Below are 24,316 nucleotides of genomic sequence, written 5' to 3' on the forward strand. Positions count from 1 at the left end.
CTGCCGCTTGTTCTATTGAGTTTCATGTTTTACACCACTGCTGTTTTGAGTTGACTTTTTTTGTTGTGCAGCTGGTTGTAATTGTTCTTCTTTTGCATATTTGTTCTCAGCTGCTCTGGTCCAACAACTAAACTGAAGATGAATATTATTATTAGACTGTTAACTCATTGTCTCCTTCTTCCCCTTGCTCTCTTTCTCAGGTATTTGTAAACTTTGCAAAGGACCAAAGTGATGACGACCACACAAAGGACTTGTCATTGCACAAAAACCAGACTGTTGTAGATGTTGCAATGCTGACTTCCTTTTTGCAAGATGAGAAGGTGAAAGAAAGCTATGTATGAGCAACCATATTGAGAAAGGTGCTACATCAGTACTGAACAGAAGGGAGACATTCATCCATTCTGTGGCATAGGGGGTTCTTCCCAAGAGCAAAGAGACAGAGGATACAGAGAGGAAGAGAATAAACTGGATGTTCTACAATTCAATGCAATGCAATTCAATGCAAAGAAAACAAAATTCCATTACAGAGGCAGTGCCTCTCGAAGATGTTGCCTTGTTGTACTGTTCTCTAGTGAAAGACTTGAATCTAGTTGTTCTTACATTATAACTCTGTGAAATTCTAGTATGGTGGCACATACTGTTATGTGGTCCTTCTGCCGTACTTCCACTTGTTTCTACTTACCTGTTTTTGGTTAGAGGTCATGTGACAAGATTTGAGCAGATTCTTGGCCAGTGATTATTTATTTGCCATGTTAAGGTGTGCACAGCCCTTCCATGGGATGAGTGGGGTTGTCTGAGTGCTATATCCATTGCTGGCAATGAATGCACCAATATAACCAGTATCAAGCAACCATCACACAGTGCATCGCTGTGCAGCCTTATTTAAGTGTTAGCTGTTGGCCTGGTTAACGTACGCAAGCTGAAGGGGACATGTATTAAGACCATTGGCGGTTTTAACGGAGGGCCAGGAGGCACATCCTCTCAAAACATATATTCACTTAACTCAGTGTTTCTTAGGGTGGTGTAGCAGAATCAACCATCAGCCATACAAACATTTGGGAGGATTTCTGTCCCAACAGTACAGTGGCCAATTTGCTTATTTCTACATGATGCTTTTTGTGAAGCTGTCACTGTTTTCAGTTTTTGTTACTTAAGACTCATTTTAGCTAGGTCTTTTTTGTTTGCAACAGTATTACTTCTAGATGTGAATCAGCAATGTGTATGTGGTGATCTGGACCTGTTGACTTATTTCAGCATCCCCACCTTTCTAACAATCACTTTTCATATCATGTCTAAGTTGCCACTCTGATTACACTAAAGATCTAGATGTACTTAGTATCATTTGTGTAACTTAGGTTTTTTATGATCTTGCAATCATCACTACCCCCTTTTCAGTGAATGTGAACTTCACAGTGTAGTTTTCCAACCCAAGTTGCCAAATCATAAGATGTCCACCTCTTACCTTGCATGGCAGATGCTATCCTTTAAGCCTGTAACTGAAGACGGAGATAAATCTCCTCCCACTCCCATTCTTTTTACAGACCTGTCCTCTCACTTATTGTGCATCACTCCCCTTGCTCTCTCTTCTCCTTCGAGAGGAGATTGCAGGGAAACATTCAATAGTCAGAAGTCAAGATGGGCAGCCCAGGAAAGAGATTAACAGAATGCATTAATTTAAAAATATCACTTGCGAAATAATTTCTTACTTGGGGAACAGAGCCCTCTTTAAAACTACGCACAAATAGTTAACCAAAGCTGGGAGAAATTAGGGCTCTGAATGTGCCTCTTTGTGGCAATCGATGAGTACCTTAACAGCAACAGAAGGCTTTTTGTCAGCAACTTCAGCAAGGACTCAATTTGTGACGTCTCTCCCCCAAACCAAGAACAATCCTGAGAAGGATTAGTAGGGCAGGAATAGGCTGAAAAAAGGAAAAGGAAAAAGAGGCCAGGGTGTGTTCCAGGCCTAGAATTTACCTACCCAATATAGAGGGTTGAGTTCCCACCTTTTTCTGTGGGAAAGATTTAAATTCATGTTTGACTTTTTCATTTGAAATAATGGCTCTTAGAAAAGCTTCTCAGTTGGACTGGGACTCCAGTCCATCTGATCCCACACTGAACACTAGTGCTGTATATATACAACAGTTTCCTCAAAATTTGTAATGCCACTTTATACAGGGTTTCTTATGTGTTGGACATGGGTTAGCCAAAATTATCTTCAGTGCTTTAAGTATGGTAAGATAAAAACCACTGATTATGGAACTGTGTTGAGAACATTTACCACTTTAGTACATATGGGGTGAAGTTGCTGCAGCCTTGTACAGCATTTTTATTGCTGTAGAGGCTCTTTTCCTATAAATACTTTTTCTATAGAATACTTAATGGAAAGCCTGTGTTACCATACTCTTCGTTCTACCCATTACTGTCTTCCCTCCCTTTAAAATGATTGATCCTTCATTCCAAGCACTTTATGCTAGCTGTAATGGGATCTATTTTTGCACTGGAGTAGCTTGTTAACTTTGCAAAATCTGGAGCAGTTTCACACACACAATTTTTTTAAGTTAAAAATCTTTCAATGGACATTTTCATGAAAAACAAATATATATTTGTATTGCTAATAAACTATTTGTGAAATATTAACAGGCATTTGTTAATTGCCTTGTATCAAGTAAAGAAAAAAATAAAGTGTTGCTGGTCTACAAATGGTTATGCATTTAAGACTGCTATATAAATCTATTACCAAGTTAGAAACTATTTCCATGTCTACAGGTCGGTGGTACAAGCTTGAATCATGTCAGTGTCTTACACCCATGCAGAGATTTAAGCTACAGAAACCCAATGTACTGTAGGATCTCAACCAAGTCTTTAAAAGCCTTTAGTTTAATCTTAGCCAACTTTTCGCCTAAATACCTCAAAGGCACCAGATCCCATCTGATCTTGGAAGCTAAGCAATGTCTGTTTAGCACATGTATGAGAAACTCTTTCAGAGGAAGGAACTAGCAAAACCACCTCTGAATATTCCTTGCTTAAGAAAACCCATAAAATTCATGAGGTCACCATAAGTTGACAGGCGACTTTGACACACACACACACGGAATCTAACATTTGTTGCAGTTTGATGTTACAGGTTGAAAACATCTTATGTAATCCTTATTTGAATAAAATAAACCACTGTGTTCAATAGGGCTTACCACTGGTGAGTTTGTTGAGAAGTTCAAACCAACTAAGGGGCTATACAGACCAGCAAGAAACGCTGGAGTCAGGGTAGAGTGGGCGCGTGGCAACCACCCACCGCCTGTCCTGACTCCACTCCAAAGCGGCATCACGCCTCCCACCCAACAAGATGGCACCATGATGTTTCTGTGGCATAACATTTACACATGCTACACCAAAAAAATGTGAAAGAGATGCCGCAGTGGGAGCAGCAAGGGCAGCTTTTTTCCACCCCCCAAAAGGAGTGGCATTTTGCTGCTTCTTTGGGGAGTTAGAAAATCACCAGATTAGGGCCATGGCATGAGGTTGCCACGGTCCTGATCCAGTGAGCAAAGGGGCAGCACAGAGCCACTCCTTTAGGTCCGTCTGTTTTTGGCCTAAGTCTACATTGAACGAAGACCCACTGAATTCAATGGGATTTATTGCCAAGTAACGGTAATACAGGATTGTGCCTTCAGATGAGGACCTTGTTGAAAAGTATCTAATAACTTATAGATAGCTTGTTTCCTGGAGCAAAGCTGATATATCTCAAAAGACTATTGTGAAGAATAATGACATGTTTGTATTAATATTAGTAACACTATTGTCATCCAAGCTCACTGAAAAGAAACTCAGCTAATTTTTGTTGGATCTGGAGAATAAATCTCACTTCCTATTGGATTCAATTAAGCTTATTATTAGATATCCATAGGGTCACCAAGAAGTGGTTGCTGCTCTAGAAATTTCCACTATGGGTTACCTCTTTATCCATTCATTGGAATATCTGGTTAGAATAGGGACAGAAAAACTGAATATTCCTATAAAATGCTATGAAATTCATAGGGTCACCGTAAGTCAACATGCACCTTGAAGGCACACACACACAACAGACATGACAGAATCCTGTGCTGCTGCCTTGAAATGGCAGATGCAATTAGAATCACAACCACAGTAATATGTACAAACTTGAGCCATTTTTAATGAATACATTTTAACATTACATTCTAGGAACTGCCTTTCTTTGTGGTTGTTCCAAACATGCAAGCACACGCATGCTCCTCAATATGCAATGTACACCAATTGTTCAGAAACAATTTATTCACAGTCTCAGCACTGTAGCAAGCCAGTTTAAGTCTATTTCCCTGGAAAGAATTGCCTGGACCATTTACTGAAACAAAATAATAATAATAAAAAAACAGCTTGGACCTCAAATGAAACTGATACCCAGGTCCCCATATAGCATAACATATATTCTTGAAAAGGGGTAGCAGGCTATCTTCATGATTTCCTTGAACACTGTTTACTACCTAACCACTACCTAAACTGTGCTGCAAAGGTGTCTTTGATCCAGTTTTAGTCCAACCACTGCCAGATAACTCATACAAAATTTAAAATGTCATGGCTTCACCTGGTGATGGAACTATTCAACATGTAAGTGTCGCTCTTAGGCTGATAATAGCTTTTGTAAAAGAAAGGCTGAAAAGTGGTTTTGGAACATTCAAGGCATTCTGGAAAAAAGGTGAATGTTCAGGACATATATCCCATTTCCCCCACTTGTATCATTTCAGATCCCTCCGAAAAGTGTTGACAAGGCAGTGGTGCAAAAGAAACGTGTACACTATGGGAAATAATACCTCTCTCAAATCACGTTTCAGCTTTTGAGTTCTTTACAGCACTGTCATTTTCTACACAAATCCTAAGTTTTCACAGCCACCTAAGATAACAGAGGTATTTAAGCCAGTTATCATTCAATAAACTCTGGATTCTCAATTAATGGGTCAATCCTGCTCCCCGTCATCATGCAATCAACATGCAATAACTGCAAGCAAAAACAGGATACAGGTTGCGCTTTTGGCCAATTTTGTGAATGGAAAACAATATGGCTGGGTTGTGACACCACGTAAGACTTGTCTAACAGTGTGATAGAAAAGTGCTTTTCAAACCTCCCTGCTACAATGTACAAAAACTTATTTCAATGGTGAGAATGCTGTAGGCACCAGGAGACAGTTCTGCTGAGATTCCAGGAACCGAACACTTTCACGAACTGAAAATAAATTATGCAGATAGTTAAGAGAAGGCTTAAACAATATTGGGATTTTGATTTAAAGACAAAAAGAAAAGAAAAGAAAAGTTTTCACTTACCAGCAGCAACTACTCTTGGATCCTCGTGTGCATAATGTCTTCCAGATGCTCGACTATCTGGGCTCTCATTCCACCAAAGCACATGAACTACAAGGATGGAAAACGATATTAACTGATCTTATTAATTCAATATCAATCAATCCTTTTCTGTTTTTGTTTCAAAATGTTGTGCATGAGATGTTTCCATTCTGTACCTCAGACAAGTCAAGCATGATACTCAAAAGGGCTTTTGCTGAACAGGATTCCTTTAGAAAGCTGTCTATCCACTGTTTGGTGTGTCTCAGTTTAAGATGAAATGTAAAAGCATCACTTCCAAAAGTTACTTTACACACTGGCACACCAAGGACTGTCATGGTAAATACACACAAGGAAACACAGAGGCCTCATATTTGTTTGTACAATGGCTCAAATATTCACTGTTTTAGCTTCAGCCAATAGCAAATACAATGATGAACTCCATGAGATGAAAAGATTAAGAATTGAGCCTAGTTCAAATAATTGATATAATTTTCCAGTCTCCATCTCCATTCCTGTCATCATTACCACTTACTTCCAGATTAAAGGGTAGGAACCAACTGTGTAACTACAGGTTCACCTAAAAAGCCAAACAGCCAAATCACTCTTCTGCCAGAAAAGCAGCAGGTTCCTTGCCAAGTTTGTACTGAAAGCTAACACGAATTATACCTCTGTTAAGTATTCCATATTCTGTATGGAATACACCAATCAGCTTAGTGTATCCAGTCTTCACATGAGTAGTAATTGCCGTTCTAAAAGTCTGTCCCCACACTGCGGGCCCACCAGGTTTCATATGGAAGGTAACCAACTCATAGACTCCTAGAAGAAGGACAGACATAGGAAATCAATGTGAGTGATAGGTTCAGAATTAGTAATGGTCCTCCAATAGAGCTTAACCATGTAGCAAACAAACAAATTACAGAATTCAGCATTAAGGCAACCTTTCTCTTCCTTACAGCTAAAAAGATAAAACTAAAAATTTGTGGAAATTTCCAATGTTCTTCGAACTGTAGGAGCTATGTTAGATTTTAGCAGTTGGGGGCTAGAAATTCTGAACTTTGCAAAAATCCTTGTCTTGATTCTGATCAAGAAAGGTAGAACAAACTATGCAAAACAAAGAAACAAACATAATTTACTCAACCTGCAAAAGTCACATGATTCAATTCATATCTGTGCAGGAAAACAAAAAGATTAGCAAAATGTGGACAGCCTTAATGTGACTAGGAAACAAAATAAAACAATACATACTAGGGAATATATACACATTGGCAAGCCTATAGTAACCAATGCTGTTACTAATGACTGAAAGCAGTAATTTTTTACCTTAAAGGAATTTTTTATATATTGATCTATCCACTAAGGCACTGGTTTGTTTTGGACTTCAGATCCCAGAAGCCCTAGCCAACTTGGCCAATGGTCAGGAATTATAGAAGTCGAAGTCCTAAATACCTAGAGGAGCAAAAATTGGGAACCATTGCACCAAGGACCTCCTGTGTATCTACCATGGAGTTACTGTAAATTACAGAGGATTATGGGGTGGGTTCGAAGAGTCACATTCAGTTCATATGTGGGGCTGACCAGACATGCTGGACTTCACTATCACTCTGAAAAAAGACAATATACTCACAAGATTACACCAAACAATCCAGTTGAACAATACAGAAGATCAGCAAGGAACTATACTGATGATCAGCAAAAACAGCTTGCCTGTCATTACATCTTTTTAAAATCTAGTTTGTAGTCAGTGTGCTGCTGAAAACTATTTCAGGGCAGAGTTTACCTCTGCAGAAAACAAATACTCTGTACAGTGAGGATGACTATATATTCACAGTCCTAAATTAAATGCTGAAAATCAAGCCATTTAACAGTACTGAGTCAATAGCTTCAAAGCAAAGCACCATAAAAGAAACATACCATCCTTTTCAGAGCTGCCAAGTTCACACCAGGGCACTAGGTAAGCAATTTCATTCTCTTGTTTGTCTAACAAGGGCAACATTTGAGATATATATTTTTCTTGCCATTCTTGGTCTTTGGTTAATGCTGTTCGGACAGCAGTTCTTTGCGCAAAGCTTTCTGCAAACAAAAGGAAGGGATGGAAGGCTGTTATATGCAAATGTGAGAAGTATTCTGGGTGTACCTTAACAGAGCCAACAGCTATCAAGATGGTAAATATGCAAGGACTGGACCTGCAGCTAAAAGAGCTATAGACTTCTATGGCCATCAAATACCATTACCCTGACACCAATGCCATCTCAGCAGGCCTGCCTACCATGCAATTTGAACTATGGTTTGCCAGCCTAGAGCAAATTTTGCAGACACTCTGGAATAGCTGAATTTAGCTTCACCCCAAAATGAAAGAACAGGTGGAGAGAATCAACTCAATAATTGCTTGAACAACAGAGGTAAGGAATAAGGTTCAGTTCAGGCCTACCATAACATACAATAGTGTGGTGTAGTTCAGGAAGCAACCACAGCTCAGAATCATGTCTGAACTGACAAAGCAGCCTGCAAAGTGCTGGCCAACCAGAATCAGAAGATATAATTTTAAGTGGATTTGCAAAGTACTGCTAAGATCCATTATCACTTACATTGGTTGAAGGATGGAGGGTGCTCCCACTTCCATCTTAGGTGTGCAACAGCAGCCAGGTGACTTGTTTCATTTTTATTTATTGTCTATTTTATTTATATCCCACTTTCTCCTGGGATGGGACCCAAGGCAGCTTAGAATAAATTACCAGTACAGCTAAAATGTACCATATATCATTCTATTTTATTAAAAACACTGAATTAAACAGTTTCAGAACACGTTAAAACATAGTAAGAAATATAAAAGTCACACACATCACATTAAAGGACTCTTCTGCCACAGTAAGTGAAGAGCCAGAGGTCTCCCTTAAAAAATGTGTTATTTGCCTGCTGGAGGAAAGAGCAGAGAAGTTCCAACTGAGGCTGAGAATTCCTCAACTTGGGAGCAGTCACCAAGACATCTCCTTCCAATGTCTTCACAAAATGTACCTGTGATGGGGACAGGACATAGAGAAAGGCCTTCCACTGCTACTATCACCCTTAGGGGTATAGCCAGGGTCTAGCTTTAAAAAAGCATAGCCCACTCCTAATATAAGGCTGCTCTTTCTTCCCTGGAGAACTAAAGGCTGCTGGAATGTGCCGAGGAGCAACCATACAGCTGATCACTAGCTGAAGGGATGGAGTTCCACCCAGGAGCACTTGGGCTGGTGGTGTGCATGTAGGGTAAGGAGTATTCTACAAGGAGGACAAAAAAGAAAGAAATATAAGCATGCAAGCACACTTATAGTTGGATGCACAGTACTTAGGTCATCCTGGAGGATCTCTGGAGGATCTGCAGGAGGCCCAGAAGGATGCCTTGTCACTGTACGTTCAGGAACACAACTGGATGCTTCTCTGATATCTTCTGACTCTCTACTGGCTAGTAAATTGATGTTTTTTGGGTGAGGGACTGAAGCATTTAAAAGGGGATGGATGGGTGAGAGGGATGATGTTTCATAGTTCTGCCTGTGTTGAAAATTATGATGCATTTCCCAATTCAGAATCTCAGCCCTTGAGCCTGGGAAGAGAGAACTGACAGGACAACAAACAGGAAATCAGTAGAGCCCTAAGAGCCTTTCCAACATGGCTCTCTGGCTGAAACCCCGAGTTTCAAGGCCTGATGAAAAGGCAGCCTAGTTAACATTAATGACACTTTACCTTTGCCATCACAATTAAGAACACTACAACAAGCACAAAGAAAAGAGAGGAGGGGATCTTTTAGGCCAATGGCTATACCTAAGCTTTTGATTAATGACCAGAATTAAGACTGCAGCCCAGTTATCGATCAAGCAACTAAGCATCCCACCTTTTCCCTCAAAAGTGGAATTCAAGGCAGCTCAAAGAGTCAAAACCACACATAGCTAAAACTATGGCAGAAATTAAAATTAAAGTACAGTGGGCCCTTGGTATCTGCAAGGGGTTGGTCCCAGACCCACCCACCCACCCACCCGGAACTAAAATCTGTTAATGCTCAAATCCCATTATGTACAATGGCACAGTAAAATGGTAACCCTTACATAAAAAGGCAACATCAGTTTGCTTTTTGGATTTTTTTTTAATATTTTAAGTCATGGATGGTTGAATCCATGGATAAAGAATCTGTGGATATGAGAGCCTGACTGTAATATTAAACTGTAATATTAAATTTTAAACACATGAAATATTAATTTTAAAGCATAAAATAGTACAACAGAAAAAGAGAAAAACTTTTACATAAATCAATCACTTTCAAATGCCTGTGGGAATAAAAAAGTACTCAAAAGGCAGGGCATCCTTCATATTTATATGTCAATCATTACTTCCAGTACAAAACCTGACAGCCTCAAATCACAAAACAAGCAAGATTTTTGCAAAGAGCTCCACCAATAAAAATATGTTCCTTTAGTTCATCAGCTAAAGCAGGGCTGGAGACCTGTGGCCCTTCAGTTGCTTTTGGATTTCAACATCCACAATCACTCAGCACTAGATATGCTGGCAAGAGTGGATGGGAGTTGCAGACTAAAAATATCTGGTCACAGTTGCTTACCCATGAACTAAAGGCTTTTAAAGGGTTGGGATACTGTTCACCCTTTAGTGTCTATTAAACAGCTATCAGTGCCCTTGACCAGACATAGTCTGAAAGAATTATCATTTTTGCTTTGGAAGTGCTACTATTTTTGCTTCTATCAGAGAGCATTCTGTGTTAATTACAGAACTAGAGGACAAGATGAAAAACAAACACACAAGGCTGCGTAAAAAAGTGTTGACTCCTAAACAGTGTCTGTGTACACATACATACATACACACTTCCATATTACGTCTGACTCAGTGCGATGATATTATTTGAGTGCTGGACTACAATTCTAGGAGCCCAGGGCTTGAATCCTTCCTTGCTCAGCCATGGGAACCTACAGCAAATCACATTCCCTCAGCCTTAGAGGAAAGCAACTGCAAACCTCCTCTTAATAGTAATTCCCAATGAAATGCTATTATAGAGTTGCCAAAAACTAGTAACCAACTGGAAAGGACATAGCAACAACAACAAAATAAATATGAAGGTGTTCTTAATATTCAGAATAATTAAATTGCTACAGAATAGCAATACTTCAGTTAGATTGAACTAAGAAGACAGCAACTCCAGGTGCTTGGGTGAAATCCAGCCATACTGGGCTGCTACTGGGCCACTCACCAGTTGCCATTTTTATTAAATTACATTGCTGCTACAGTGCCAGCTTCTTCCCACACTGCTAGAGTAACAGGAAAAGCTCCACATGCAGAGCAGGTCCCAAAAACAATTATCTGTTCAGCTATAGACAAGAAACTACAAACGGCACATACCGTACTTCCAAATATGGAATACTTTATTCAGTCCTCCAAACTCCAAGGTCCAATAGCCGATCATGGGAGAATGAGCTGTGCGGAGGTGAATGTTTTTACTAGTCAACTCCAGAAACTCTTTCATCTTCTTTGGCTTAACAGTATAGGTACGAAACTCATAGAATGTGCCATCGTATTGTCTGGGTCCTGTGGCAAAAGATGATGAAACCTGGAACAAAACATTTTAGGAGGAGAAAATAAATAAGAAAAGAATTCACAACTTCATATTCTTTTATAGAGTGGGCTCTTGGTATCCGGTTTGGTTCCAGGACCCCCAGGATACCAAAATTCATGGATGCTCAAGTCCCATTATATAGCGTAGTAGAGAGGTAGCATGGCATAATGGGTTGAGTGTTGGACTGAGACTCTGGAGACCAGAGTTCAATTCTCCACTCAGTCATGAAACACAATGGATGACCTTGGGCAAGTCACATGCTCTCAGCCTCAGGTGAAGGCAATAGCACACCTCCTCTGAACAAATTTTGCCGAGAAAACCCCATTAGGGTCACCTTAGGGTTGTCATAAGTCAGGCACACAACAACAACAAAATGGTGTTCCTTATACAAAATTGTAAGATCAAGATTTGCTTTTTGGATTTTAAAAAATATTTTCAAGACATGGATGATTGAATCTATAGATAAAGAATCCATGGATCAAAGGAAGGCAAACTGTATTTGCGTAAGTGACATGAACTGTGTGTGTATGTGTGAGATAGAGAGAAAATGCCAGACAGGAGCAGGGAGATTATCAATCACAAACCCATTCACACTACACAGTTATAGTGCTATTATTCCACTTTAACAGCCATGGTTCCACACTATGGGATCCCGGTGCTTACAATATTAGGGAAGGGCCCTTAGATTTCTCAGCCAGAACACTTCAGTGCCTCCCCAAACTATAAACCCCAGGATGCCATAAGATGGAATCGCATCAGTTAAAGTCAAATAATAGTGCTATAATTCTGTATTGTGAATGGGCCTTTGGTCACCAACCTGCATGCTTCAAAATGAGGATTAGTCAAATTAACAGAGGACGTTATCAATAGGAGAACCAGCATGGTGTAATGGCTTGGCTTGACCCATATGACCAAGGTTCAAATCCCAGCTTGGCCATGTAAACCCCTTAGGCAAGTTACATTCTCTCAGCCTCAAAGAATGGCAAGGGCAAAACTCCTCTAAAGAAATCTTGCCAAGAAAACCCCATGATGGGGTCACCATAAGTTGGAAATGACTTGAAGACACTCAACAACTACAACAAGAAGGTTTATCAATAGTTATTAATCAAAAGGACTGGGTATTATTTCCAGCATCAAATGCAGCAATACCAATTGCTGGAGAACATGAGCAGGAGGATGCAATTGTGGTTATCTCTTCCTTCTGGGGCTTCCCATAGCAATCTCATCAGCCTCTGTGGGGACATTCAGACTACTTTGGAGAAATGAGGAGAAATGAAACATGTTTTGAACGGCTATATGTTTTTCATGAGTTTATACTTTTTAAAAATTCAAATGGGATGGATTTGTCTTCTAGCATTTTATTATTTTAAGCCGATTCCTTTTGTGAGCCTTGGCTCCCATTCCAGGATAAAGGTACCTGCTGTACCAACCCTGCATCAAACAAGTGTGCATGGAGGTGGGCAGCCTGTACTTGTGCAACCTGATCCTATATATTAAAGTAAATCAAGCTGAGTTCAATGGACTTCAATTCCTAGTGATTGTGCATGGGAGTGCAAGTTTGAGTACAGAAAGGTCACATTTTAGAACTGCACTTTGGTCTCTCTTTATCTCAGAGATCAGTCATAACACAAAATCCAGAAAGTATGTTACCCAGATCCAACCAGGCTTGCTTTGCCTTCCAACTATGTAAAATTTGGGACATTAGGATAATCTTTACTCTCATCTAGTTAACCTCTCTGTCCAAACAGTGCCTGTATTACACTTTGTTGTTGTTGGTCAATCCTATAGCGACCCTGTGGATGAGACATCTCCAAGACTCCCTATTCTCCACTGTTCTGCTTAGTTTCTGTAAAATGCCATGATCTCCTTTAGAGTCCATCTGGCATGTGGTTTGCCTCTCTTTCTACTTCCTTCCACCATTTCTAGCATTCTATTGTTTTTCCATTGAGTTGTGCCTTCTCATGATGTGTCCAAAGTACAACAGATTCAGTTTTGTCATCTTGGCTTCCAGGGAGACTTCTGGTTTGATCTGTTCTAGGACCCATTTACAGCATACTGCGCCACGTGAATTTGAACTTAGGCAAGCCTGTGAGGACAAAATGGTGTGTGAGCCACAGGCGCAGTAACACACACAGGAGCACACCACCATAGAAACCAATGGGGTTTGTGCATATGCATTTTTCCCATTCGCAGAGGGGGAGGGGGGTCTGGAACAGATCCCCTGCATATAGGAAGGGCCTAATGTATTTGTCTTTTTGGCTGTCCATGGAATCCAAGGAGACATACATGAAAAATTTCACTGCAATAGTATGCCGGCGTAATGCCGCAATGCACAAAAGCAATCCTGCCACCTCTCCAGGTATTTGGGAGCCAGCAGCAAAGTAGATTGATGGTTTTCTCACCATAGGATGACCAGACATTCTCCTTTTCCAGAACATGTCCTACATTTCAACCTTCTGTCCAGGAGGAATTTCAAAATGCCCTCCATTTTGAGCATGACTAAGAAGCACAGATTTACATTTATATGTTTTTAGCTTTTATCTACCCTACATTTTTTGAATGTCCTACATTTGGCAGCGCCTTGTCCTCCGTTGAGGTTAGGACATCTGTTCACCCTTGTCTAACCACCACTACTGTTTCTGCCAAGATACAGCACTCTTGTTGTTGTTTTGCGGCTTGAAGTCACTTCCAATATAAGACAATCACAAGCGGAACCATTCATAGGGTTTTCTAGGTAAATTTCTGCACGGGTGGAATGATGCCAGCCAACAGGAGCTCATTTACAGGTCCAAATTTCAGATTCAGAAGGTACTGTGTATTCTTGCACCAATCCATCCCTCTGTGTGTGTGTGACCTACATGACAGTCACCTGAGGATAAATGAAAGGCAGGGAGAGAGTTCCTACTGTACAGTCATTCCTCCACATTGGCTGGGGTTAGGGTGAAGGACCTCAGTGGATGTGGAAAAACCACAAATAAAAAAACCACTATTCATTTTACCTAAGAGAACACCTCTCTAGGAATCTCCAGGTCCTCCAGTCCAACTCTACTGTCAACATTTGCCAGAACTTGACCATAGAATCATGCTGGAGGACCTACAAATGCCTAGAGAAGTGTTTTCTCTAGGAATGTCTAGGTTCTGCAGCATAACTCTATGGTCAACGTCTGGCAGAGTTGTGCTGGAGGACTTAAGCGATTCCTAGATGGAACATATTAATCAAAACCACAAATAATCAAATATTCAATAGTCAAAGCTGCAAATGTGAAGATCCAACTGTATATGCCAACTGTAAAGTAGGATGATAATCAGATTACAGTTAAGTACATTTGCACTGCAAAAATAATGAAGTCTGACTCCACCTTAACAGCCATAGCTTAATGCTATGGAATTCTAGAAACTCCAGTTTTGTGACACATTTAGCCTTCTATGTCAGAGAGCTATGGGGGATTTCACAGCACTGAGCCATGGCAGTTAAAGTGGCGCCAAACTCATTATTTCTTTACCGTGGATGCAACCATGGTTTCATTCCAACAAAGCCTTTCTGGTGATTTTAGTCATAACAACAAAATAGGCTCTTAAGGGTTAAGAGACAATTTATTTGGCATAGGCTTTCATGACCTGCAGTGAGTCCACCTCAGACTAACATAGTTATCCCCCTGGAATGCTTCAGTGGTATATCTAATTCCTTTTTTAAATATATGTGTGTGTGTGTTATTTGTACAGCACTTAGGGGTCCCTTGAAAGTACAGCAACTAATTATAATAGACAAATAACACTTTGTCCTATACAGGGCAGAGATGCAACTACCTTGACCTTTGGAGTTTTCTAGGAGAGGAAACAGCCATGTTTCTACTAGGCCTGGAAAGCTGCAAAACAGTGATACTCAGGTCAGGTCCAAAACACACTGCGGAAATAATCCCGTTTGAGACATCTTGAACTGCCCTGGCTCAGAGCCAGGGCAGTTAAAGCGGTCTCAAACGGGATTATTTCTGCAGTGTGTTTTGGACCTATGCAGTTGTTCCTCTTGGCTGCTTCCTTTTGCCTTCTTATTGAAGAGCCTTACCTGTTTCTCTTTCCCATCCTAAGCCAATTGAAGATGTAGCGACACTACAGATTTGAAGCAGTTTTCCATCCTACAGAATCCCAGGATTTGCAGTTTGGCAAGGCACCTCTGAGAGACCAAGGTACTACAAATCCCAGGATTCCACAAGATGGAGAGCCATGGCAGTTAAAGTGGTGTCAAGCTGCTTTATTTCTTCAGTGTGGATAGAGACATGGAGCCCTATGCTCTATGGATTGGATATCTGAAAAGATATTAGATATCTGATACGATGCCTTCTGGGGCAGTAAGGGGCAAAGCTGCCCCAGGATGTCTCTATGCACACTGCAGAAATAAAACCTCTTGACACCACTTTAACCGCTATGGCTCCATCTTGTAGAGTCATGGGATTTGTAGTTGGGTGACACCTAGGGAACAACTAACAGGGAGAGGGGCTGCCTCAGGATGTTTCTATCATGGGGTTTACTTGACAAGACCCAAGCTGCAGAAATAAAGCATCTTGGCACAAGTTTAAGTGCCCCGGCTCCATCCTGAGATTTGTAGTTGGGTGACATCTGTCTCAGGATGTTTCTGTCCACTGTCATAGCTCCGTCCTGTGCCATCCTGGGATTTGTAGTTGGGTGCCGTAGCGGTTTGAGCGTTGGGCTAGGGTCCAAAGCACACGCTGCGGAAATAACCCAGTTTGAGACTGCTTTAACTGCCCTGGCTCAGGGCTAAGGAATCCTGGGACTTGTAGTTCATTGTGGCACTAGAGCTCTCTGGCAGAGAAGACTCAATGTCTCACAAAACTACAGCTCCCAGAATTCCCTAGCATTGAGCCAGGGCAGTTAAAGCAGTCTCAAACTGGATTATTTCTGCAGTGTGTTTGAGGCCCATGTCTCTAGAGACCAGGGTTCAAATCCTAGCTCAGTCATGGAAACCCAGTGAGTGCCCTTGGGCGAAAAGTCACACTCTCTCAGCCTCCTCTGGGGAAGGCAATGGGAAACCTCCTGGGAACAAATCTTGTCAAGAAAACCCCAGGAGAGGGTCGCCCTCAGTCTGAAATGACTTGAAGGCACACAACAACGACAACAACAACAACAACATCAGAGGAGAGATGTCTCCATCCACACAACCAGGGGTCTCCCACTCTGTGCCTCTTCCTCCTCCATTCCCCCCCTTTCCTGCTGCATCCATACTGCAGAAATAACCCGGTTTGAGACCGCTTTAACTGCCCTGGCTCAGTGCTATGGGATTCTGGTTCTCTGTCAGAGAGAGAGAGAGAGAGAGAGAGAGAGAGAGAGAGAGAGCTCTGGTGCCACAACAAACTACAGTTCCCAGGGTTCCCCAGCACTGAGGCAAGGCAGTTAAAGCGCTCTCAAAGTGGGTTATTTCTGCAGTGCGGATGTGGCCCCCTGAATGGAGTGTGGCTCCCAGCCTTACCTGGGCACGGAGCCCCCTCGCAGCTGCCCTGAGAAGAAGGGCCCTCCTGGCGGCCCACATCCTCCTCCTCCCCTCTTTCCTTCAGGCCTCCCTCCTTCCCTGAATCCCTGCCCGGCCTTAGCCTCGCCTCCTTCGGAAGCAAAGCTTCATTGGCCGCCCTCCACCCCGTGGCCCCGCCGCCATTACAACAGACACACGCCCTTCACACTCCAGGCATCATGGTAATAATAACCCAGTGCGTCCACACTGGAGAAATAACACGGTTTGGCACCGCTTGAACTGCCCTGCCTCAAGGCTATGGAATTCTCATCGTCATCATCAGTATCATTATCATCTCATCAACACCATTCTCATATCATCATCATCATCATCATCATCATCATCATCATCATCATCATCATCATCATATTATTATTATTATTATTATTGTCATTAACATAGTATTTACATCATTACATCAATATAGTATCATATTTATATTATCATCATCATTATCATTATCTTATTTAAATCATCCTTATAATATCATCATCATTACCTTATTATTACCATCATTTTATCATCATCATCATCATCATATTATTATTATTATTATTATCATTAACATTATTTACATCATTACATCAATACATTATCATATTTATATTAAAATCATTGTTATCTTATTATTATTTACATCATAATTATATCATCATTACCATTATATCATATTAGCATCATCATTATCATTATCTTATTTAAATCATCCTTATATTATCACCGTTATCATCTTATTATTATTTTCATTATCATTATTATATCATCATCAATATTATATTATTGCCATGATCAATATCATTATATTATCATCATCATTATTGTTATCTTATTTACATCATTATATTATTGTCATAGTATTATTTACATCATCATCACATTATTGTTATTAGATCATCATCATCACTATCTTATGATTATGATTATTATTATATTTATTGATATCCCACCCTTTCCCCAAAACTGGGACTGGAGCGCGGCTTACAATATTAAAAACAGTACAATTAAAAGACACAGACAAGTGATACATTAAAGCAGAATTAAATTATTACAATATTATAATAACGTAATTTAATACTACTTATTTTCCCTCCTTTTCTGGGAAAGAATTCAATACTTTTAAATAATAATGCACGTGTCTCTTTATTAAGCAGCATTTTTGCCAAAGGGACACCCAGAGGCTTGATCCTACAATCCCAGGCCACGACCCTTGCCTTCCGGTCTGTTAGCCCCATGCGCCACCGCTGGGTGCCGCTAGGGAGCCGTCTCCTGGTCCTCTTCTCCTAGTCTCTGCCATCATCTGTGACCTCCTCAATGGGAAACAGCAGCGCTGCCTTCCTTGCTCTCCGGCGCCCTCCAGTGGCCACAGGTCACTTGGACAGCCTCCTGAGGCAGGAAATAGAAAAGAAAAGAAAGAATTCAGTTAAAATTAAATTTAAAAATAAAATAAAGAAGAAAACAAAACAAAACAGAAAGTAAAGGTCGAAAATAAAAGAAATGATACATTATATAAAAATAAAACATCACAGTAAAGTTAAAAACATAAAAATAACAAATACATTTAAACATTTAAAATATACAAAACAAATCATTAAAAACGGTATTTCTTTATCCTTTTTTCCTGGGGTCTGGTGCCATCCTCTTCTATTTTAATTCCTTTCCCCCTTCTTTACTTCTTTTTCTTTTATCTCCATTCCTCCTTTTTCTCTGCTTTGTAAGTTTTAGCCTTTCTTTTTCCTTTTTCCTTTTACATTCCTGCTTGCCTATTTCATTCTCTATTCCTTACCTCCTCCCTCCCTCCCTCATTTTATTTCCTGTTTTCATCTCTTTCTTTTAGGTGAGCTTCTCTTTCATTTATTTTCCAATTCTTACCCACCTTTTCTTTCTTTTTTCTCATATCGTTTCCTATCAGTCGTTGCCCCTTCTGATTTATTTGCTTTATTTTACATTCCTTCTTCATTTATTTAGATGCTGGGTCAACAGGTACTTTATTTATTATTTACTTTGTTATATCTACGTTTTTGATTTTAACATTTTTTATTTTTTAATTTATTTTTACTTTATTGTTCTTATATTTTTATTTTATTTTTATATGCCAATATTCATTTCAGACTTGATTTCATATTTAATTTTAATTGTAATTTTGATTCTATTTCATTTCATATGATTTGATATTTTATTTCTATTGTCTATCCCATTTTACTTCATTTTTATTATGATTTTTATTTCTATACTTTATTTGGATTGCATTTTATTTTAAATTTAAATCAATTTGTATTTTATTTTATTTTAAATTTTATGTAAATTAATTTTTATTTCTAAAATAAAACGTGCCTTCCAACTCTATGAACCTATGTATCCCTGGATGGCAGAAGAACGGGGTGCGGACTGGGTCAGGGCCTGTGGGGCCCCTTCCATCTCAAGGACCCTAGGTATCCCAGCATTGCAGAATGCTATGTATTCCTTCATGGGAGGAGGAGGGGTAGGACTGGATGGCCCTTCAGGCCCTTCATACTCTAGCACACTATGTATTCCTTCATGGCAGAAGGATAGGCAGGACTGGGTGGTCCTTGTGGCCCTTCAAACTCTAGAACCCTATGTATTCCTTCATGGGAGAAGGAGTACCAGGACTGGGTGGTCCTTGGGGCCCTTCAAACTCTAGAACCCTATGTATTCCTCCATGGCAGAAGAGGGACAGGACTGGGTGGTCCTTGGGGCCCTTCAAACTCTAGAACCCTATGTATTCCTTCATGGCAGAAGAACGAGGTGTGGACTGGGTCAGGACCCTTGGGGCTTCCTTCCATCTCAAGGACCCTAGGTATCCCAGCATTGCAGAATGCTATGTATTCCTTCATGGGAGGAGGAGGGGTAGGACTGGATGGCCCTTCAGGCCCTTCATACTCTAGCACACTATGTATTCCTTCATGGCAGAAGGATAGGCAGGACTGGGTGGTCCTTGTGGCCCTTCAAACTCTAGAACCCTATGTATTCCTTCATGGGAGAAGGAGGACCAGGACTGGGTGGTCCTTGGGGCCCTTCAAACTCTAGAACCCTATGTATTCCTTCATGGGAGAAGAGGGACAGGACTGGATGGCCCTTGGGGCCCTTCAAACTCTAGAACCCTATGTATTCCTTCATGGGAGAAGGAGGGGTAGGACTGGATGGCCCTTGGAGCCCTTCGAACTCTAGAACCCTATGTATTCCTTCATGGGAGAAGGAGGGCCAGGACTGGATGGCCCTTGGAGCCCTTCAAACTCTAGAACCCTATGTATTCCTTCATGGGAGAAGGAGGGCCAGGACTGGATGGCCCTTGGAGCCCTTCAAACTCTAGAACCCTATGTATTCCTTCATGGGAGAAGGAGGGGTAGGACTGGATGGCCCTTGGAGCCCTTCAAACTCTAGAACCCTATGTATTCCTTCATGGGAGAAGGAGGGCCAGGACTGGATGGCCCTTGGAGCCCTTCAAACTCTAGAACCCTATGTATTCCTTCATGGGAGAAGGAGGACCAGGACTGGGTGGTCCTTGGGGTCCTTCAAACTCTAGAACCCTATGTATTCCTTCATGGGAGAAGGAGGGGGCTGGAATGGATGTTGAGAAATGAAAAGGAAGCTAACAGCTTTACTTCTGCAGACTGGACTACCGTTAACCCGCATTGCAAGCCTCTGGAAAGCAGTATGTCCTCCTGGGCTTTCTTATCCCAGAATCCTGGAGTTGGGAGAGACCCCAAGAAGGGCCCTGATGCAAGCCCTTTTCTGCCATGCAGGAACTCTCCGTTCAAGCCGAAAGGGCAGTTGGCCATCCAGGTTCTGCTTAAGGGACTCCCCCACAGTGGCCAAAGAACAGCTCTATAGCGCCCTCCTGTGGCCGCCTGAGGTAGGAAGTAGGAAATAAAATAAATTCAAAGAATAAGGTAATTTAATACTACTTATTTTCCCACCTTTTCTGGGAAAGAATTCAATACTTTTAAATAATAATGCAGGTGTCTCTTTATTAAGCAGCATTTTTGCCAAAGGGACACCCAGAGGCTTGATCCTACAATCCCAGGCCACGACCCTTGCCTTCCGGTCTGTTAGCCCCATGCGCCACCGCTGGGTGCCGCTAGGGAGCCGTCTCCTGGTCCTCTTCTCCTAGTCTCTGCCATCATCTGTGACCTCCTCAATGGGAAACAGCAGCGCTGCCTTCCTTGCTCTCCGGCGCCCTCCAGTGGCCACAGGTCACTTGGACAGCCTCCTGAGGCAGGAAATAGAAAAGAAAAGAAAGAATTCAGTTAAAATTAAATTTAAAAATAAAATAAAGAAGAAAACAAAACAAAACAGAAAGTAAAGGTCGAAAATAAAAGAAATGATACATTATATAAAAATAAAACATCACAGTAAAGTTAAAAACATAAAAATAAATACATTTAAACATTTAAAATATACAAAATAAATCATTAAAAACGGTATTTCTTTATCCTTTTTTCCTGGGGTCTGGTGCCATCCTCTTCTATTTTAATTCCTTTCCCCCTTCTTTACTTCTTTTTCTTTTATCTCCATTCCTCCTTTTTCTCTGCTTTGTAAGTTTTAGCCTTTCTTTTTCCTTTTTCCTTTTACATTCCTGCTTGCCTATTTCATTCTCTATTCCTTACCTCCTCCCTCCCTCATTTTCTTTCCTGTTTTCATCTCTTTCTTTTAGGTGAGCTTCTCTTTGATTTATTTTCCAATTCTTACCCACCTTTTCTTTCTTTTTTCTCATATCGTTTCCTATCAGTCGTTGCCCCTTCTGATTTCTTTGGTTTATTTTACATTCCTTCTTCATTTATTTAGATGCTGGGTCAACGGGTACTTTATTTATTATTTACTTTGTTATATCTATGTTTTTTGATTTTAACATTTTTCATTTTTTAAATTATTTTTACTTTATTGTTCTTATATTTTTATTTTATTTTTATATGCCAATATTCATTTCAGACTTGATTTCATATTTAATTTTAATTGTAATTTTGATTCTATTTCATTTCATATGATTTGATATTTTATTTCTATTGTCTATCCCATTTTACTTCATTTTTATTATGATTTTTATTTCTATACTTTATTTGGATTGCATTTTATTTTAAATTTAAATCAATTTGTATTTTATTTTATTTTAAATTTTATGTAAATTAATTTTTATTTCTAAAATAAAACGTGCCTTCCAACTCTATGAACCTATGTATCCCTGGATGGCAGAAGAACGGGGTGCGGACTGGGTCAGGGCCTGTGGGGCCCCTTCCATCTCAAGGACCCTAGGTATCCCTGCATGGCAGAAGAAGGAGGTGTGGACTGGGTCAGGGCCTTTGGGGCCCCTTCCATCTCAAGGACCCTAGGTATCCCTGCATGGCAGAAGAACGGGGTGTGGACTGGGTCAGGGCCTTTGGGGCCACTTCCATCTCAAGGACCCTAGTATCCCTGCATGGCAGAAGAACGAGGTGTGGACCGGGTCAGGGCCTTTGGGGCCCCTTCCATCTCAAGGACCCTAGTATCCCTGCATGGCAGAAGAACGAGGTGTGGACTGGGTCAGGGCCTGTGGGGCCCCTTCCATCTCAAGGACCCTAGGTATCCCTGCATGGCAGAAGAACGGGGTGTGGACTGGGTCAGGGCCTTTGGGGCCACTTCCATCTCAAGGACCCTAGTATCCCTGCATGGCAGAAGAACGAGATGTGGACTGGGTCAGGGCCTGTGGGGCCACTTCCATCTCAAGGACCCTAGTATCCCTGCATGGCAGAAGAACGGGGTGTGGACTGGGTCAGGGCCTGTGGGGCTCCCTTCCATCTCAAGGACCCTAGTATCCCTGCATGGCAGAAGAACGAGGTGTGGACTGGGTCAGGGCCTTTGAGGCTCCCTCCCATCTCAAGGACCCTAGGTATCCCTGCATGGCAGAAGAACGGGGTGTGGACTGGGTCAGGGCCTTTGAGGCTCCCTTCCATCTCAAGGACCCTAGGTATCCCTGCATGGCAGAAGAACGAGGTGTGGACTGGGTCAGGGCCTTTGGGGCCCCTTCCATCTCAAGGACCCTAGGTATCCCTGCATGGCAGAAGAACGAGCTGTGGACTGGGTCATGGCCTTTGTGGCCCCTTCCATCTCAAGGACCCTAGTATCCCTGCATGGCAGAAGAACGAGGTGTGGACTGGGTCAGGGCCTTTGGGCCCCTTCCATCTCAAGGACCCTAGGTATCCCTGCATGGCAGAAGAACGAGGTGTGGACTGGGTCAAGGCCTTTGGGGCCCCTTCCATCTCAAGGACCCTAGGTATCCCTGCATGGCAGAAGAACGAGGTGTGGACTGGGTCAGGGCCTTTGAGGCTCCCTCCCATCTCAAGGACCCTAGGTATCCCTGCATGGCAGAAGAACAAGGTGTGGACTGGGTCAGGGCCTTTGGGGCTCCCTTCCATCTCAAGGACCCTAGATATCCCTGCATGGCAGAAGAACGAGGTGTGGACTGGGTCAGGGCCTTTGATGCTCCCTTCCATCTCAAGGACCCTAGTATCCCTGCATGGCAGAAGAACGAGGTGTGGACTGGGTCAGGGCCTTTGGGGCTCCCTTCCATCTCAAGGACCCTACGTATCCCTGCATGGCAGAAGAACGAGGTGTGGACTGGGTCAGGGCCTTTGGGGCTCCCTTCCATCTCAAGGACCCTACGTATCCCTACATGGCAGAAGAACGAGGTGTGGACTGGGTCAGGGCCTTTGGGGCTCCCTTCCATCTCATGAACCCTAGGTATCCCTGCATGGCAGAAGAAGGAGGTGTGGACTGGGTCATGGCCTTTGGGGCTCCCTTCCATCTCAAGGACCCTAGTATCCCTGCATGGCAGAAGAACGAGGTGTGGACTGGGTCATGGCCTTTGGGGCTCCCTTCCATCTCAAGGACCCTACGTATCCCTACATGGCAGAAGAACGAGGTGTGGACAGGGTCAGGGCCTTTGGGGCCCCTTCCATCTCATGAACCCTAGGTATCCCTGCATGGCAGAAGAACGAGGTGTGGACTGGGTCAGCGCTTTGGGGCTCCCTTCCATCTCAAGGACCCTACGTATCCCTACATGGCAGAAGAACGAGGTGTGGACTGGGTCAGGGCCTGTGGGGCCCCTTCCATCTCAAGGACGCTAGGTATCCCTGCATGGCAGAAGAAGGAGGTGTGGACTGGGTCAGGGCCTTTGGGGCTCCCTTCCATCTCAAGGACCCTAGATATCCCTGCATGGCAGAAGAACGAGGTGTGGACTGGGTCAGGGCCTTTGGGACCCCTTCCATCTCAAGGACCCTAGATATCCCTGCATGGCAGAAGAACGAGCTGTGGACTGGGTCAGGGCCTTTGGGGCTCCCTTCCATCTCAAGGACCCTAGTATCCCTACATGGCAGAAGAACGAGGTGTGGACTGGGTCAGGGCCTTTGGGGCTCCCTTCCATCTCAAGGACCCTAGGTATCCCTGCATGGCAGAAGAACGAGGTGTGGACTGGGTCAGGGCCTTTGGGGCTCCCTTCCTTCTCAAGGACCCTAGTATCCCTGCATGGCAGAAGAACGAGGTGTGGACTGGGTCAGCGCTTTGGGTCTCCCTTCCATTTCAGGGACCCTAGATATCCCTGCATGGCAGAAGAACGAGGTATGGACTGGGTCAAGGTCTTTGGCGCGCCCTTCCATCTCAAGGACTCTAGGTATCCAGGCATGACAGAAGGTGTGGACTGGGTCAGGGAATTTGGGGGGCCCTACCATCTCAAGGACCCTAGGTATCCCGGCATGGTAGAAGAATGATGTGTGGACAGGGTCAGGGCCTTTGGGGCTCCCTTCCATCTCAAGGTCCCTAGGTATCCCTGAACGGCAGAAGAACGAGGTGTGGACTGGGTCAGG

At 42.3% G+C, this 24,316-nt stretch overlaps 2 protein-coding genes across 5 annotated transcripts in view; one reads left to right on the forward strand and one right to left on the reverse strand.

Moving 5' to 3' along the window:
* The window catches only part of LOC149323248 (phospholipid-transporting ATPase ABCA1-like), a 127,256-nt gene extending 124,556 nt beyond the window's left edge, over positions 1-2,700 (forward strand). For both annotated transcript variants that reach the window (XM_089488640.1, XM_089488641.1), the window contains one exon: positions 201-2,700. In XM_089488640.1, the coding sequence (XP_089344766.1) occupies positions 201-341 (141 nt within the window). In that variant the 3' untranslated portion in view covers positions 342-2,700. The remainder of the gene's footprint in view (positions 1-200) is intronic.
* Positions 2,701-4,154: 1,454 nt separating this feature from the next.
* LOC149323249 (protein NipSnap homolog 3B-like) lies at positions 4,155-16,619 on the reverse strand. 3 transcript variants are annotated; one of them, XM_089488642.1, is made up of 6 exons: positions 16,425-16,619; positions 10,729-10,936; positions 7,261-7,419; positions 6,016-6,165; positions 5,332-5,418; positions 4,155-5,233 (listed from the first exon to the last, which is right to left on the reverse strand). In XM_089488642.1, the coding sequence occupies exons 1-6, from the start codon at positions 16,482-16,484 to the stop codon at positions 5,157-5,159; spliced, it is 741 nt and encodes a 246-aa protein (XP_089344768.1). In that variant the 5' UTR covers positions 16,485-16,619; the 3' UTR covers positions 4,155-5,156. The 3 variants fall into 3 exon arrangements, with proteins under 3 accessions (XP_089344768.1, XP_089344770.1, XP_089344769.1); XM_089488644.1 differs by lacking the exon at positions 16,425-16,619 and adding an exon at positions 15,006-15,089; XM_089488643.1 differs by lacking the exon at positions 16,425-16,619 and adding an exon at positions 8,675-8,943 and having other exon boundaries at positions 10,729-10,804.
* Between the last annotated feature and the right edge of the window lie 7,697 nt (positions 16,620-24,316).

This window comes from Sceloporus occidentalis, unplaced genomic scaffold, assembly GCF_023333645.1.
Source record: "Sceloporus occidentalis isolate IW3139 unplaced genomic scaffold, rSceOcc1.0.p SCAF_1, whole genome shotgun sequence".
Taxonomy (NCBI): domain Eukaryota; kingdom Metazoa; phylum Chordata; class Lepidosauria; order Squamata; family Phrynosomatidae; genus Sceloporus; species Sceloporus occidentalis.